The following is a 19,144-nucleotide window of genomic DNA, read 5'->3' as shown; positions in this document are numbered from 1 at the left end:
GAAAGAATAAAATGTATTATAGGATAAATTTTAAGGTCTTTGAAACACCATTTTTGGCCCAAAATCAAAGGGACCCTAAAAGTTATAACTTTTTTTTTTTAATGCTCAAACTTATTTTCATATAAATGGTCAATTTATAAATCAATTCGCCACAGTATCATACAAGTTTTCAAGAGTCAATTCTTATAATAGCTGCATTGAGTATTGTTTCTTTTTCTTTTTTTTTTTTTTTGTAAATAAACATTTTTTTTTTTAATATAAGCATATGAAATTTTCTTAAAGGTATAATTTTCATTCATGCACACTTTTAAGTGTTCCAATATTTGTAGATTTGTTCATATCATAGAAGTTTTACTGACAAAATTTTTACTGACTCAATAGTATTATTGAGTCAGTAACACTCCTCTGGAAATTCCCTATAAGCAAGACAAGTTTTAAATTTAAATTTTTTAAAATAATGTAATTCTGGAAAACTCTTCCATCCATTCAAGACAACTCAAAGCGTCTGTCATATATAAGTAAAGGATCTTGGTTGCTCTTTCAAAATTAAAATGGTAATGGTAAATCATTCAAACTCCCTCCTTCAGAATGGGAGGAAGATGGAAATTATATTAAATATGAAATTTTTCATTAAAAAGTCAAGGTTATAATTTACAGCAAAGATAGTTAAAGATGAAAGATGAAATGTTTCAGTTAAAACAAGTTAATCAATGAAAATCAACATGGTTTCGTTACTAATAAAAGTTGTGTGCTAAAATAAAAAGATTCTCTACAGTATGCTTCTTTTTTGCTTATTATGAACAAATTGTTACTACAATTAAAGGTTTAAATACAACAACTATAAGTTTAGGTAATATTAAATTGTATTTGTAGCACCTTATCACATTGATGTATCCTGTTTCTCTATTTTGTAGCCATAAATCTTGACTTATTTCTAGGAATAGTTAGTGACAACTGCTCTGCAATGTTTCTTTCCCAAAAATGTATTTTAAAAAAAATCTCTAGTTAGAGATGTCTTGTTTATAAAAATGTATGAAATCTGCTTAATAAATATAAAATAAAATAGTTTTTAATGTTGCTGAATGAGGAATCAAGTTATGTTTGGATTATTTTCATATACTCGGTAAAACTAAGGTATATTATAAACATATTGAAAATTTTTATTACATGTTATACTGATAATTCCATGTCAGTTCAACCATAACAAAATTGTTTTGACATAATACCATATTAGATTTTGATGATATTTGCTATACAAGCTCAAATAAAAAAAGAATTCATTCCAATTTTTAAGGTTCCAAGCAACTATTATCAAGTTATAAGTTAATAGAAAACAAAGAAAAAGATTTGAATAGCATGGAAATGGTTAATTAAAGTCTTAAAATGTTGCATGTTGTATGAGTTCGGAAAAGATGCAACTTTGCTGAATGACAAGCCAAGTAAGAAAGAATTTTGGTTGATTGAACTGGAGATTATATTCAAGCGACGATAAGAAAGTGGCTCAATCATTGTCAAACATCATAATGTTGCTTCTTTTTCTCTATTTTCTAAATACTATAATAGATGCTACTCTTTTGTGCCATCTACTTTATTGTAAGTTTTCTGTTAATCGCTATCTTGCTTTATTAACTTTATCTATTCTCTTCCAGTAACTTCCTGTTCTAATGGTGTTTGCTTGCAGCCTTGTAAGAAGTGACGATGTTTAAAAATGGTTTAGTGTGTAGGTAAAACTATTTTGTATGTAAAATGCAAACAGCGTAATGCTTCTAAACAAGGTCGGTATATACAGTATTGGACAAAACATTTGCAACCAACATCGAACAATGCTAAAAAGTGTTCCTAATTTTACATGTCTTAAAAACAAAACGAACTATACTACCACAGCAAACAGTTCAGGAGTCTGGAGTCATAGCATAACATGACATGAGCAATCAGCTGACAGGTGACAGCACACAGGAAGAATTTCGTTGACAAGTGCCATTTTGCAGCGGACAAAACAAGTGCAACTTTTTTGGTTTGTTTCATTTTCTTAAGTCTGGTCCGTGTCAACGTCACGGAAGTTTTTTAATAATTAAAGGAAGTATCTAGAAGTTTCCAGAAGCATGCAGAAGCTTCCAGAAGAAGCATCTGAAAGCATCCAGTAGCATCCAGAAATATCCAGAAACATTCAGAAACATCCAGAAGATTCCAGAAGCATCAAAAAGAAGCATCTAGAATCTTCCAGAACAGGTTCACACAGATTCATTTTACTATATAAGAGATATGTAAATCGACATGTAATTCTGTCAGTATATGGAAGTCAATCAGTCAGTATTATCAAGACAGTTTATCGAAGTGAGTTTTATCAAAGTGTTTTATCAAAGAACATCAATACAAGAAGTGAAATACAACAAGTGTTTCATTACATCAATACAGCCCACATCCAACCAAGACGTTGTGTTCCACAGAGCATTATTGCATCATCACAAGGTAAATGTAATACGGTAGGCCTTGAGAAGCGTGATTATTTATTTTTATTATGACTTCAAGTGCAAAAATGGCTCTCGACAGTCTTGGATTGGAACTAAGAAAGAAAATTATTGGCGATTACGTAAGTGGAATGTCACAAAAAAGTATTTGTGAAAAATATCGCGTGAAAAAATGGACCGTATCAAGACTATGTTCCAAATATCGTTCTACGGGGAAGTTGGCAGCAGATAACAAAGGTGGAAGACCGCGTTCCAGCACTTCTAGAGAGGATTCTATGATCGTCAGATCCGTCAAGAAGGATCCCTGGATATCATCAGACAAGATACAAAAGCAATTAGAGCTGCCTGTATTGGACCGAACAATAAGACGACATGCTGTTGAAGCCGGATTGTTTTCTCGACGCCCTGCAAAGAAACCGCTGATTTCACTAAAAAACCAGAAGAAAAGACTCCTGTTTGCTACATCTCATATTGACTGGAATGTGCAGAAATGGCGAACTGTCCTGTTCAGTGATGAATCGAAGTTCAACATCATTGGGAGCGACGGCATTTGCCATGTATGTCGACTGGCTGGAAAATGCCTCGATTTACGTTACTGTCATAAGACCGTGAAGCATGGTGGAGGCAATGTAATGGTCTAGGGGTGTTTTTCTGCTAATGTTCTAGGTCCAATACATCGAAACGATGGAATCATGGACTGTTTCATGTATAAAAATATCCTGAAAGATATTATGTTACCTCATGCTCAATGGAATATGCCAATAAAATGGGTTTTTCAGCAAGACAACGATCTGAAACACACTGCAAAAGTAGTCAAGCAGTGGTTTCAAGACAACCACCTATCGGTGATGGATTGGCCGCCTCAATCTCCGGATCTCAACCCTATCGCGAATCTGTGGTAGATCATCAACCGCAGAATTAATCGTGAAGGTGTTCGTAATAAGGATTAACTGTTTGAACAAATCCAAAAGGCCTGGGCAGCGATTCCACAAAGTTTCATTGATCAATTGATCGAATCTATGCCTCGAAGATGCTAGGCTGTGATCGACAACAAAGGATTCGCCACGAAATATAGATAGTGAAATACAACTTGGTCAACATTTTGTTGAGTTGCACTTGTTTTGTCCAGAAGGAAATCAACTTTTTTAATACTTTTGATTAATTTATTAATTTTCGTGTACAAATAATGAACATTGTGATGAATAAAACTTGAAAAACTTTGTCTCTAAACAGTTACATAGTTATTTCTCTAAATTGAAAAAATGCAAAAAAGTATATATATATATATATATATTGTGTGTGCTGGATTAAATAAATGGTATTAGCTTTAGCTTCCACTTTTTTTGATATCTTCTTTTTATTGATTTACTAATTTTCTAACCAATAGCTTTTTTTAAAAAATTTAATCCTGTATTATGATTTATATATTAAAATATATAATTTTGTCTTTTTATTTACAAGACAAAATTATACATTTTAATATATATTTTTCATAACAAATTTACTTTTAATAAAGCTTTTAATCAATATTTTATAAGATGGCAGTTTACAGAAAACACAGAAGAAAGTTAAATAACAAGAAAATGGTTGAGACTTTAAAAACTGTAAACTGTGTAAGTAAAGAAAACCAAATGACAGGAAGTATTGTGTTTATATTCTAAAGTATTTATATTCTAAAGTATTGTGTTTGAGGTAAAAAAAAGTATTATAAAAGTATTTGAGATTAACCAAGAGATGTGTGAGAGATGTACAATGCTTGAGCAGTGACCATGATAGTTTTAGAAAATAGAAAAAGATGCAATCGCATAACAAATGGGACAGAACCACAAACTTAGGAGCTAGAGCAAGTCTAAATGCATTTATAATATGTTTTTGAATTATGTTTAAAAGAAAATGAGCATTATTAGAAGAACCAACCCAAGTATGAAAACACTATTCCATATAAGGATAAATACTAGATTTATAGAGCTATAGAATGGAATGAGGTGTAAAAAAACAAAAACAGGAGCACCTTAGAGTTTTCTTAGTAGAGAGATCGCATTCAAGATCGGCTGCTTTTTTGAAGTAATTATAATCTTATAACTTTTTTGAGCAAAGTATACTGTTATCTCATTAAGCAAACAGAGCCACTTTAGCAGTAAAAAAATTGAAAAGATCATTCATACAGTTGAGAAAAACAAGAGTGTGGTGGCCCTATTAGCCATTCAAGATCTTGCATGAGTCTTTTATTTTTTATTTGAATATGGTTTTTTACCACTTTTTACTTTTTTCTGAAAAAAATCAACAAATATTTTTATATTTACTTTATTATAATTTTTTTTTAGTTGTAGTATTTTAAAATCTAAGTATCTTTTAAAATTTAAAATAAAATAATTTTTTATAATGTTTTGTATCATATCATTAATACATTAGAAAAATATGCAACATTGTTTTTTTGATATTTATTCATATTGTTTTCATCATAATGTTTTCTAGAAAAAATGTTAATATCTATTTAAGCATGCTAATGTTTTTAAGCGCCATAACTGTAATTTCTTAATATAACTGAAGATATTTGAGACCAAGCGTCAAAAATGATCCCAAATCGCATCAGTAATATATATTCAAGCAAAGAAATGATTGATGAATAATCTGAAAATGATGGTGAATGACATGATGAATGAAATGAAATGATCAAAAATGATCCCAAATCGCAACAGTAATATATCTTCAAACAAAGAAGCTTTTGATTTTGATCAGTAATATATCTTCAAGCAAAGGAGCACCATTTATAATAATGCTCTCAATTCTTGTGGGTTCAAAGATAGGATCAATTTTATTCCAAATATCTAAAAATATAATACAAAATCTCAAAAAAGAATTATTATCTGGTTTAACCCATTTTATTTGCTCAACATCATAACAAACGTAGCTAAATTACTTTTGAGTACAATTGATAAATGTTTCCCTAAAGGCCACAAACTTCACAAGCTTTTTAACTGAAACAACTTAAAGGTTAGTTATAGGTGTCTTCCAAACATCAAGAGTATTATTATTTCTCATAATAAAAGTATATTATTTAATTCTCATGAAAATACCAATCAATTATGCAATTGTCAACAAACCATCTTTTGCCCACCCAATGAAAAATGCCTTGCAAAAAATCTTATTTATATTTGCAACGTAAAAACTCACCAAGAAGAAGAAGGATGTTATTACATTGGCCTTACTGAGAAAAATTCAAAGACAGGTGGTATAAACATAGTAACTCTTTTGTTTATGAAAGTAAGGCCAACTCCACTGAACTTTCAAAATTTGTGTGGGAATGCAAAAATAAAGCTTTAAAACCTATACTAAAATGGAATATTTTCGATCAAGAGGAGCCGTTTAAACCTAGCGGTAAATTTTGCAATTTATGCTTGACAGAAAAATACCACATTATTACATTACCATTAAATTTGCTTAACAAACAAATCAAGCTTACCATGAAAATAAATTTCTAATGAAGAACCTTAATGTCATTAAAGCGGACGCTCCATAGCATTTTTTGTATATAATTTTAATTGTTACTTTTTTATTGTTGTTACAAGTATATATATATATATATATATATATATATATATATATATATATATATATATATATATATATATATATATATATATATATATATATATATATATATATATATATATATATATATATATATATATATATATATATATATATATGTATATATATATATATATAAATATATATATATATATATACTTATATATATACTTATATTATATATTATATATATAATATATTTTATATATATAATATATATTATATATATATATATATATATATATTTATATATATATATATATATATGTATATTTATATATATATATATATATATATATATATATATATATATATATATATATATATATATATATATATATATATATATATATATATATATATATATATATATATATATATATATATAATGCGGTAGTGGTGTAGTGGTAAAGCGCTCGCTTCAGAAGCGAGAGGTTCCGAGTTCGATTCCCACCACGTCCCTGGTAGTACCGCGCTTAACTTGATTCACCACGCAGCGGCCTTGTTCGTCGAGGTTCGTGTTTCGGAGTTATAGAGTTGAGAGAGGGTTATAGCCCCTATTGAGCAGCCTCCTCATCTGTAGTGGCCTTCATGGCCTTGAGGAGGTGAATAACAAAAAAAAATAAAAAAATATATATATATATATTTATATATATATGTATATCGGGCCTTGTTACGAGATTTCGCTGCGTTACGAAAACGCGTAACACATTTTTAAGTAACTCAACTCAGCAAATATATTTTGTATTGTTAAAAGTTATATCGCGTCACTAGCCTCTTTTCAAGTACTGCATTGTAATTAGAGTTATTTTAGTAACCCGTTAAAAATCATATAAACAGTTTTTTTTTTCTCACTCTAACAAAAGTTACAAATAAAATCCTATAAGTTCCTATTTAAAAGTCATTTATATATTTTTTTCAAATATGAACTAAATTTTATTTTGAAAAAAATATTTTTTTATTAAATGTAAAATAATATTTGTTTATTTTCTTATAATTTGTTTATTTTCTTATAATTATACAGTTGGTTTTTGATTATTTTATTAACTGTTAATTAATTTTTTCTTATTATTTTGTGCACTCTTTTTAATAATGTTTTTAAACAATAAAAAGTTGTTTTTTTATTATTTATCAGTTTAACATATTCGTGATCATAATTTTTTTTCATAAATTAAATAACATAACATATTCGTGATCATAATTTTTTTTCATAAATTAAACAAACGTCATTAAAACTTTACGTTATTGAATTGACAATAAATAAAATATCTTATTAATAAAATATTTACATCAATATAAATCTTGCATTTTTTTAAACTATTATGACAAAAAATAATTTTTATATTTAAAAGGAAATATATATTTAATTCCTCAAGATAAAACTTGAAACACTTAATTTTTTTTTAATCAAATTTTAACAACAACAAAAAAACAACATCAAATATTCTAAAAGATAAAAGTTTTTGCATAGCGCAAAACTGTAGGTGAATTGCCTTTTCGCAGGCAAAATGTGAGCTGCATAATGCTTCTTAACAAGGCCTGGTATATGTATTTGTATAGGCCTTTACATCCTGTATACATGGTAAAATACGGCATATACCAAGCCCCTGGTGAAACAACACAGGAATTGGAACTTGTCAATGTTCTCCAATTGGACTTTAAAATCTCTTGAATAGTATTGTCTGGCCAGGTCCCAGAGATTTTTACATTGAATGATTCCATGAGAACTAAAACTACAAGTTTTAAGTAAGATACTGACCTGTAAAATAGAGTAGGTCCTTCTCAAGTTTTGCTCCAATGATAATTTTTCATCCATTATTTGAGGCAGTTGTGTCAAATGACAAACCAACAATTTTTTTTCCAAGTTCAATTTTTGGAAGGCACTTACAACAGTGTTGCTTGAGATTTATTATTTTTGCAACAGTCAACAGCTGATTTTCACTCAAGCTAGAGACAATGACAGGGAGTTGCTCAACATAAGTTTTAATTGTCAATTTTGCATCAGCTTCCAATCCCAATTAACAACTATGGGAGCATCTTATTTAAAATCAGCTTTCAGTTTTTTAACAATCTAGGTGCAGTGATTTGTGCACTCACAACAAGTGGACCAGCTAATAATCTTTTGTCCAAGTGCTCTCAATGTCTCTGTCAACACAAGCACTGCATTTCTGTCAGAAACTTTAGACCTATCTAAGGCTATTGAAAGTGCAGCAGTGGGTATATTTCTTGTGGCACTTTTTTGCTTCATTGGTTTTGGAATTATATCTTCAGGCAAATTCCAGAAGTCTCTTCCTTGTTACTAGTACTGCTGTCAGACATTTCCAACTGGACTAATGCAGAAGTTGTAATGCTTCTTCAGCTTTTTGAGTGTGCCAAGATTCAGTGCGCCAATTCCAGTGTTTCCGAGGTTTTCTTTGTTAAGTTAGTGCTTTTTTAGCAGCTAGGACCTTGTCCATTGATTTCATAACTCCTATTTTACCAATTCTTGTCTTCATCACTTGTAATTACAGTTACAGCATTTACACTAGCTATATCAAACAGATTTTTTAGATCTTTATTGAAAGTTTTTCCTTGACAATTCCGTAGATATTTTTAAAAGATGCTTAGAAACTAGTTAAATTTTTTTGAGAGTAAGTGTCATCAATGCCAGGATTATGCTTTAGTAACTTTTTTAGATTTTGCTGTCCATTTTTGCTTAAGTTCTTCATCATCATTTGCAAAATCAAAGCTTTTCCACAAGTACCCAGTACCCGATTACACACTGCTTAGTGCAGTTTCAAGGATTTACATCTTTCAGGATGGTTTTGATGCCATTTTGATTGTACAAATGTATTTTCTTTTTGGAGTAAGGCATCGTTATTAATTCCTGCTTAAAGATATCTGTCTTGTTGTGCTTTTATATAATAATAGGTTTAAACCTATCAATTCTAAACGAAGGATCCAGGATTTTTGTTTAAAATATAACTTGCTTTCTTTCCTGAACTTTTTAAATGGTGTTCTATATCTTTATTTCCAGCATAAACTCTGTAAACTAATAACGGGTTTAAGCTTTTATCTGCTTTTATTGAACCATCATTTCAAGACTTCCATAGCCATCATCCCTTCTGCCTCATTATGCAATCCCAGGTCTACCACGAAGCTTAACACTTTTGATAATAAAAGCCAAATATTCAACAGACTCTTTGAATGTAGCTTTGCACTGTGTTTTTACACTCACATCTGATTTCATAAACCTTAAAAAAAAAAGATCAAACATAATTTTTGTGTTATTGGTTATTTAAATGTTTTATTTGTCTACTACTTCCTGTCAAATAACTTTTTCTCATAAGTTTTTTTTCAAATATAGGTTTTTTGAGTTTTGTAAGTTTTATATTTTGTTGTTCTGGTTTACTAGCGTTACAATTTTCACTCAATTTTATTCACAAATAAAACACAAATGACACATAGTTTCAAATAGACACTATTGGACCGAATATGTATCTAAAACTTGGATAAGGCTTTCAGCCTTGTTGGAAGTGAATTAGTATATAAAAAATGTAATGTTTTTTAATAGTTTAAATTAATTCTGCAAAAGCTTCAGTCGCATAGTATACATTTAAAAATAAAGTTATCACAAAGTAATATTATATATTTGCTTCTGAATCTTTTAGGCTTCATTAAAAAATTAACATTATCAATACCATATTTATATTATATTTAGTAAATAGTTTAAAAAAATTGTTGATTATGTAAGTTTTTATTTAAATATAATTTTAAATGTGTTTATGAATATAGAGTAGAGATATATGAATATAGAGTAGAGATATTAAAAATAAAGAGTAGAGATTTTTTTAGTTTTTGGTATTTACCATGGTTACCATAGATACATGTAGTTAGGTGCGGGTTTTTTGATATTTACCATAGATACATGGAGATAAGTGCAAGTTTTTTGATGGGGTTTTTTGTTGCCAAGTTAACTTTCATTCGTTTATACTAGGATTAATTTTGGATTTTTTTTTTAAACAGTTCATCGTAAATATTTTATGTAGAGCTTTGAAATAAAAATATACAAAAACATTACCACACCCACATCTAAAAAAAAATTGTATAAAAATTTGTGAACTATCATGTTTTGGATTTAGATCTGTCAAGGTTTGTTTTGTAAATATTTTGTTGGCCACATCATTTAACTCTGTTTATAATGCCATACTAAATGCTACAAAATGTAGATCTAGGCATTGTTATCAGTTTGAATATTGTCAAGTAGTGTTTTTGGTCAAGATATTTGTCATTTTTTAGATTTTAGGAAACATGAAATAAAACTAGATTTAAGCATTTATCTCCTTATCTTTACCAATAATTTAAATTTTCTTATTCTTACTTAGCATTTATTACAACCATAGTGTTTACAAAGTGTTTATGTTTCTTAGCTTTCATTTTTGTTTTTTTCAAAACTGTAACTGTAATAACTAAAAAATTTAAATTTTTTTAATTTATTTTGAACAACTTCGTTAGCAGTACCACATATTATATTATTAAGATAATTGTTTTGTTTGATATTATTTTGTTCAAAACTTATTTATATTATTTTATGTAACTTATTTATATTGTTATATAAATAAGTTAAATAAATAATATATATTATTAAAAAAATTACACAGCTTCATTTGAATTCAAATTATTCAAATTCAAAGGAAGGGCTTCATTGTATTACCAATGTTAAATTTTTGTGTTCCTTTGCTTACAAAAAAGATCTTTTTTGCTCTATGGTCTGTGGGCTAACTTTAGTGTTTGGAAATATAATATCCCAAAGCGTTTTTTGTTGAAGCCTTCTCTTTGAATGCCTTCTTTATCTAAAATATAAACTTTAACATTGTAGAAAGTGCCTTTAGGCCCAACAATCTCTGTCTTTTATCTTCTTTTTTTTTTCAATGTGAAAGTTTTTGTTTGTTAGGTAAATACTTTAATGTATCATTTAGAAACTTCAAATTTACCAGAAAGTGCTTACAGATTTTCTGTTCATAAAGGTAATTGTAATGTTTACTTTATTTAAAAAAAGTCAACATTTACTAAAATTTCCAAAATGATTGTTCACAGTTGAGTTTCAGCTTTGTTTACTTAAAAAGTACTATAGGTTTTATTTCAGTGATTATTAATTTTTAGAATGATTTTTATTATATTGTGTAAGAATACTATACATTAAATTTATTATTTTTAAATCAAACTTAATTACTTTTTTCAAAAGTAATTTCTATAAAATTTAAAATCCTACAAATTCAACTTTTTTCATTATGAATGTATATTTATGTAAGCTTAGTTTCATTTTTTTTTTCATTATAAGTACATTTTTACATGTTGGCTTATACTTCAGTATATTATACATTGTTGCTATTGTTGCAAAGTATACATTGTTGCTTTACTATCATTGTGGAAGAATACTATCATTAGTTGCTTTAAAACTATATATACTAAAACTAAATAACTAAATAACAAAAACTTTTTTCTTATAAACTAAAAGTTTTAATTATATTAAAAGTATAAATATATCAAAAATTAATAAAGTTTTTTATAATTTTATAGTCATTTTCATAGTTTGTTATAATGATATAAATTATTTTGATTTTTCTTATAAACATAATATAAGTATTTGTTTTGATATTCTTTTTTAAAACATAAAATTTGAAGGAAGACAAGCGGATTATTCCAGCTCAAATCAATTTATGCTTGGCACCACGCCACCTCAGATTTCGACTAAAATAATGAAAAACAACTTTAATTTTTAGTGTCTAATTCTTGCAGTTTCATCAATATGGATACTCAGTCCCAATCTCTTTTGATCATTTTTTACGAGCCATTTATTTTTTAAACTGATTGCATAACCCAATTAGCTTTAACTTATAAAATACTTGCTCAATAGTGTTGAAAATTTGTAACTATTTTTTAGGGAGAGGAACTCAAAAATGATGGCTAAAACACTAAAAAATTAAAGCTTCTATATAAAACTCAATTTCAAAATGCTGTAACAATTATTATAAGTTTTCTGATGCTCCATACAAAAAAATGTCTTGAGATGCCTAAAAGGAATGATTTTGAAATTTTTTCTTTTGTTTCTATATATAACAAATTGCTTGTTACAAAAAAAAGGGTTTTTCAATTCAAATAAATCAGATTCAAAAAAGAAAAAACAATGCAGTTTTTTTTTGTATTATGTTTGTTACATATAGAACATTAGGGAAAAATTTCAGAATCATATCTTTTAGGCATCTCAAGATTACACTGTTTAAATTTGATTTTTTATTTAGAAGCAAAAATTTTTTAGTGTTTTAGCAATCAAAAAGGATATTGGGACTGAGTATCGATATCTCTGAAACCTTAAGGAGTCAGACATTAAATTTTAGTGAAGTTTTCTTTCGTAAATTTAAGCTTGTAATCCAAAAATCATCAAAATCCAAGATGTCATGGTGCTAAAAATATTTTTTTGGATTGATTAGACACGAATTGACCTAAATCTCCTTGGTAGTACCTTGCTCAGTTTGTTTATCTGTGCAGAGACCATTGTTTGAGTTTTTTGAGTTTGTGCTTTAGAGCTATAGCTTTAAAAGAGGGTTGTATCAATATTAAAAGTATGATTTAAAAATGAATTAAGTATTCTATATATAGTAGCGGCCACCTTGTTGACCTTGCGTTGGTGATGAATATTGGTTGGAGTTGAGGTAAGGCATTTGGTAAGCCATTGAGTTGGTGAATAAAAAAAAAAAGTAAAAAGTATGTTATAATTCTGAAAAAGTATGTTATAAAAAGTATGTTATAATTTATAATTAAATGTAGTAATATCACAATTTTGTTCATGTGAATAACCATTCAAAGGTTTTTAAATTTTTTTTATTAAAATAAATTGATAAAATAACCTTATATAAATTTATAGCAACTTATAAATAATTAAAAAACTGTCAGTAGATGGTAATCTTAAGTTATCTTATAATATTTGGTGTTAAATAAATGCATAACCCATCTTAAACTTTGATTAATGATTTTTTAATAAGGTATTAAGTTTTGAATAGCTCTTTAAAGCAATATTTAATATTTTGAATTTTGCATATAGCTGTCATATCCATATAATCATACACTAAAGTGGTTTTCTTGGATCCCATTATAACCATTGAACAACATTTTTACAGACTGTTATTTAAGACTGCAGTTACAAAGATGTAATGTTGAAAAACAGACAATTAAGACTGCAGTTACAAAGATGTAATGTTGAAAAACAGACAATGTATGTTTTAATAAAACAAAGACATAAGTTCATGGTTTAAAGACCTGATAATTTTCAGAAGACATAAAATAGTTTTTGTTTTATAAAACCTAGCAGCTATAACTACACAAATTTATTTAATTTGTTTTCAGCTAAACAATATCTTTTACAACAAAAAATGTTTTGATTTTGATTAAAAAATACTTTTTAATTAAAAAAAAATTATAAAAAGAACTAAAATGATTATTATTTGTTTTAATATCAATGTGCTTTGAAATCAATTTTGAAGAAAAACTGCAGTTCTTATATTTTATTGTTTTTTTAAAAAAGTATATATATAATTTTTTAACATCTTCGCTTCCAACAAGGCTGCTAGCAACCACTATTAGAGTTTGAAGTAATTGGAAGAGAAAAGATAAAGTTTATAGAGCAAGATAACGATTGACAGACAACTTAAAAGCTTGCAAATTATACTAATTAGGAAAGCAAGTTAAAGGAAGCAAATTCCGAAGAACTGATGTGCAAGGAAAAAAAACTAGACATATAAGAGTTTTTTGAACACTTAGGAGCAATCACAGTAAAAGGATGAGACTTAGCTCTTTAGAGCAGTGCCCATTATCGTATTTGTAGAAAAGAGAAAGAGAAGCAATATTACAATGTTGTGATTGTGGTTGGAGGTTGGTTGTTAAAGTAGTCCAACTATGTTTACAATGTGTATTTGCACCTTGTCCAACAGAGAAAGGACATCTTTGGAAGATCCGCCCCAGATATGGCAATAGTATTCCATACAAGGATGGATTTGAGATTTATAGAGATAAATAATAGAATCCGTAGTAAGAAAGTGTGGAACACGATAAATTGAAGCAAACTTAGCAGTTGCTAATTTTGCAATGGATTTGATATATGGTTTTCAAGAAAGATCTGAAGTAAGAGTTATTCCTAAAAGATGAAAGGTAAATGATTTATCGAGTACATTACCACTCATAAACATAGAAAGGTCTAAATTATTATATATATTTATATAGTGGCTAAAATATTCCCCTTCCCCTTTTACATAAAGGTATTATTTGTTTCACACTCTAATCTTTTGCCTTTTACTGATGATCAAAAGATTAGGGATCTCTCTTAACAACTTTACAATCAGCTCTTAGTATCATCACTTCCATGTCTACCTAACTGGGCGGCTCTGTAAGTCACCTGTATGCAATCACTGTGTTGCAGAAACAATATTCATTAATTTCTTTGTGATTGGTGAGCTATGACTGCCTCTTATTTACACCACAACATCAAAACATACATAAGACTCACTCGCTGGATGTGGTTATGGCGCTTAAAACATTGCAACCACACTGAACACAAATGTACATGTTTATTCAGTGGGTCTATAATCCACATCGGATCAGCACTTGTATACTATGTGCTTAAATCTAAAATCTCTTTTGGCAAAATGAAGTGACCTAAGAGTGAAGTAATGTGACTTAATGTAATCTAATGTAATGGTAACTAATGTGTGCAACAGAAAGTCCATTTTATAGGCAAACATCTTTAAGAGTCTTTTGTACTAAGAAATTTCTTAAAGTTTTTTGTTTCTACACACTTCTTATCTGTTAATATGGTTAATTATTTTGCCTTCTGTTAATATGTTAATTCTGTTGCCTTTTATTACTATGGTTAATTCTTTTATTATTATAATTATTTCTATTGTCTTCTGTTACTATATTTAATTCTATTGTCTTCTGAAAAATTTTAGTGACTTTTCAAGTGGCTTTTGATGGTTTCTATAGAGTTAACCTAATAAAAAAAATAGTAATATTAGTATAATATTATAAAAAACAAGTAATCATGTTATATCACTAATGTTATAATAACAAGTTATTTCAATAACTTCTGTTAATTTATTCTATAATTAACAAGTTAAGATGTAGAATACACAATTTTTTAAATACAAAACTGTTATTAGAATCCCTATTTATAACATATAAAACGCTTTAGAAACATTTAGTTCTAGATTGATAAAATAGTTCCCTTTAAGTGAGAAACTACTAACTTGCTTGGTTTATTATTAAAAAGAGCATGCAACCAAAGTTTTTCAATTATTTGTTAACCTAAAAGTTGTCTAATAAATTATTATTAAAATTGAAAACTGAATCATTAAATTTCTTTAAACAAAATTTGCAATCTGACAGAAGTTAAAATGTAAAAACATTTTTTATTGTTTTAACTTTAATTACCACTATTATAATTATTGTTAATAATATTTAAAATTTATGTTATATATAAAAATATATATAATATATTAATATATATGAAGGGTCCAAGTGGAAAACCAGTGTTGTCACATATTAACAAGTTTTGAGTTAATATTCCCACTATGTTGTTGGTAACTTAGTGCATCTTTTAAAAAGATGAATATATAAAAAAAAAGTTAAATCATATCTAAATTTCCATTTGTAAAAAGGGGTCACAAGGGGTAAACCATATATGTCCATATTGTTTGAGAGTTAAATCGGAGATGTCCACTCTGTATAGGAGTGCTTTTTACTACTATTTGCATAACACCCAATCAAATTTTATTTTGCTAAAGAAAAAACACTTTGTTATTGTAAAAATGGAGGATAAATGTCAAATTCCAGGTACTACAGAAATTCCCAAAAAAAGAAAAATACTTGGTCGAAAGTGGGAACTAGACAGAAATGAACAATTATCTTTGCATACGATGGGCTTTCTGTGTAATTGCAAGCTTTATATGTGTTTTTAGAATATGACAGTAGAAGAGAGGGAGTTTTTACTTTTGTACTTTAACAATTTGCAAAATAAAGATCATCAAGACAACTTTCTTGCTTCAATGATTGAGGTTTTAATGAACAAATTAGTTTCAACAAAGTTTTTTTCTCAAAAATAACAACAGCAAAAAAAGATGTTATATGAGCTTAAAAGTTAATAGTTTGGCTTCGTTAAGTTAATAAAGCATTATAAAGCTTGTATGTTTGATTATTTTGTAAGGAGTTTCTCCTAAAAAGCACCAAGGAAAACATACAAATCGACCTGTAGCCTTTTTAGACCATATTGTAAATAGTATTATTCACAGTGCAGTGGAGCATACTTCAAGACCATGGTAGACATCACAAACAATTTTTTTTTTTGATAATGAACAGGGACCATTTCCCGATTCCAAAAACCTATTAAACAAAATCATCCATTGGGGGCTTTTTGAGAAATAGGTATTTTAGATTTTTGAGAGGTTGCGTGATAAAAAAAATCACATGAAGTCTGATTTTGATGTTTTTTGTGTCAAAATGACCGTCTTTTAAAATCAAGAAGGTTTGTTTTTCTTCAACAATACTATCCGAGGTCGTATTCACTGTCAAATTGTCTTATACACATGAAACATGATGAATCCTTAAAATGAACCATTTCTTTACATTTCCAAAAAAATATATAACCTATTTTATATCTAAAACATATTTTTAGATTCGATTTGGTATTTTTGGTTTAGTTAGGCGGTATGTTAGGTTTTAGAAATGTGTCAATAAATTAAAAAATTAAAGGAGTTGCAAAAAATTACATTTATTAGATCAAAAATGTTTAAAGTTATAAGCAACAGTTGCTTTTTTCAGTGCTGTAAGATAGTTTGGGCTATGCTGCCCAACTTTTCGACTTTCCCAAAACTGCTTGAAGTCTTGATGAATAGACTCCAAGGCCTGCTCTGTCCAGTAACCTAATCCTAAACATCATATATATCTTGTATAAGGAAATAGGATTGACAAATCAAAAAATAAATGTATTGTATTTATATTCAATATTATTAAATTTACTAAATAAACAATGTAAAAATCTCACAAAACTGTCCTCTCTTCATTTTGATGAACTTCTCAATATGTTGTTCTACTATGTGTACTTTTAAAGGTACTGTGGCTCCCAGGTTCCTGTAGCTTGAGGAGAATTCCTTTATGTCGTCAATATATGTAGGACTAACAGATTTGCCAAAACATCCTTGAACTATTTTGTTGAAATCTCGTAAAACTTTTATATACTTGTCTGATTGAATACCTAGGCCTTTCTGTTGGAAAAATACTTCCAAGCTCTCGATTTTTTTCAGGAAAAGGTTTCAAGCATTGCCTTCCAGGCGATGCTGCACTTGGTAAGATACCCTGTTGAGATTAATAGATCCCAAAAAAGAACTTATAAATATAAATCCCTCCTCCTTGGTTTCAAATAACTTCTTTTCCATTTCTGAGATTAACTTGTCCACTACACCTAGCAGTATATGTAGACCTGGTATATTAACTATTTCAATTATCTTCTTGGTTGGGTTCCTAGTTAATAGAGGTGGATTACAACATTACTAAACTCTTTTGCATTTCCTAATTTTGCACCGTCCACCATCCAATCATCGTACAGTTTACAAAGAGAAGACAATAATAATGTATAATGTTCAGATTTCATCATTTTGGGAGATGAGGTTTTACAGAATGGGTAAGGATGTTTAGATGCTGCTGTCTGTTTGCCAACCATCTGGAGCAAAACTTTCAGATCTTCTGATACAGTGTAGTCCAAAGAATTTATCTTCAATTTATCAAGGATCATTTTTGAATTTACATAGCTTTCATTCATTGAGGGCAAAATGGCAAGAATGAGAGTTTAGTGAACACTTGAATCCATAAAATCTTGGCTTGAATATCATTCCCCATTTCGACTTTTTTTCTCTGGGACAGTATGTGTCTTCATTTCTGGTTTTAATGTAATGACAAAGTCACTTTAAGGTACCCTTGCCCCTTATCTACGTCAAGCTTGATATCAACATCATTAGGGACCTGATTTCTGTGTTAAAGGACCAGGGCCACAAGCTCTTCAACATCATTACAATATACTCCAGGAACCTCTTTCTCAACCATCTAAACATGCAAAATCAAAAATTAGTTACCTAGCCACTTGTGTTATACTAATTAAATGTTAATACTCAACCTGTCTAAAACTTGATGAAAAAAATTTATATACATATTCAAAATACTTACATAAAATGTGTTCTCTGCTAAAGATTTGTAAAGAAAAAAGATTTTAATTTATTTTTACCTCTTTTTCCCCTGCATTACTTGTTTCCTTTATAAAAATAAAAAGCCTTTCTCCATTAAAAAGGTCTAGAATAGCATTATTATTGCTTGTCAATTTCTTACTGAATCTTGGTTTAACATTTACACCCTCAGACTGAAGTAACTGACTTATCTTAATCATTTTACGATCAGTGCAGTGAAGTTTCAGTTGAAGTAGATTAAGTTTTTCTGATGTAAAATATGGTTTTTTCGGCGCAGTTCTAATCCTGACAACCATCTTATTTGGGCCAAAAGTGTTTGGAATTATTTCCTTATCTGAACTAAGATCTTTCAAAGATCTTGAAAGAACTCTTTGTTTAGTCACAGGGGATGCCGACTGCACAATAGCTGACAAATTCTTTTGTCTCTCTAATTTGGTGCAAGGATGAGACTTTCCTTTTCCAATTTGGGCATAGCATGTATTGCATAAATTTCTCTCTACTAACTGGTTTTCAGGACCTCGAGCAACTGAATTTCCTGTAAAGCATTCTACCATTGGGACTGTAACTTCAATTTTTCCATTCTTTCTTCCCTTTTCACAGATGAAACATGCACATTTGCCCCCTCTAACAATTCTAGTATTCAAATCTAAAAGAAAAAAATGGCACGAATATGCAACATATTTATTTATATATCACCTAATTGTTTAATGAAAATTGTACTTATATTTGGCATTTACCTTCATATCTTGGTCTGGATTTAAAGGTTGGATCTACACTCAACAACTTTTTTCTACATTTTAAGCAAATTATAACAGGGAGATC

At 28.6% G+C, this 19,144-nt stretch overlaps 1 protein-coding gene across 4 annotated transcripts in view; it reads left to right on the top strand.

The window, feature by feature from the left end:
* Positions 1–19,144, top strand: part of LOC136076647 (NACHT, LRR and PYD domains-containing protein 3-like) — a 70,744-nt gene that overhangs the window by 19,755 nt on the left and 31,845 nt on the right. For 3 of the 4 annotated variants that reach the window (XM_065789958.1, XM_065789956.1, XM_065789959.1), the window contains exon 3: positions 11,018–11,065. The exons of the other annotated variant lie outside the window; for it this stretch is intronic. In XM_065789958.1, coding sequence (XP_065646030.1) covers positions 11,018–11,065 — 48 coding nt within the window. The remainder of the gene's footprint in view (positions 1–11,017; positions 11,066–19,144) is intronic. 4 annotated transcript variants of the gene reach the window in all.

Source organism: Hydra vulgaris, chromosome 02, assembly GCF_038396675.1.
Source record: "Hydra vulgaris chromosome 02, alternate assembly HydraT2T_AEP".
NCBI lineage: Eukaryota > Metazoa > Cnidaria > Hydrozoa > Anthoathecata > Hydridae > Hydra > Hydra vulgaris.
This window is presented reverse-complemented; position numbering and strand designations above follow the sequence as displayed.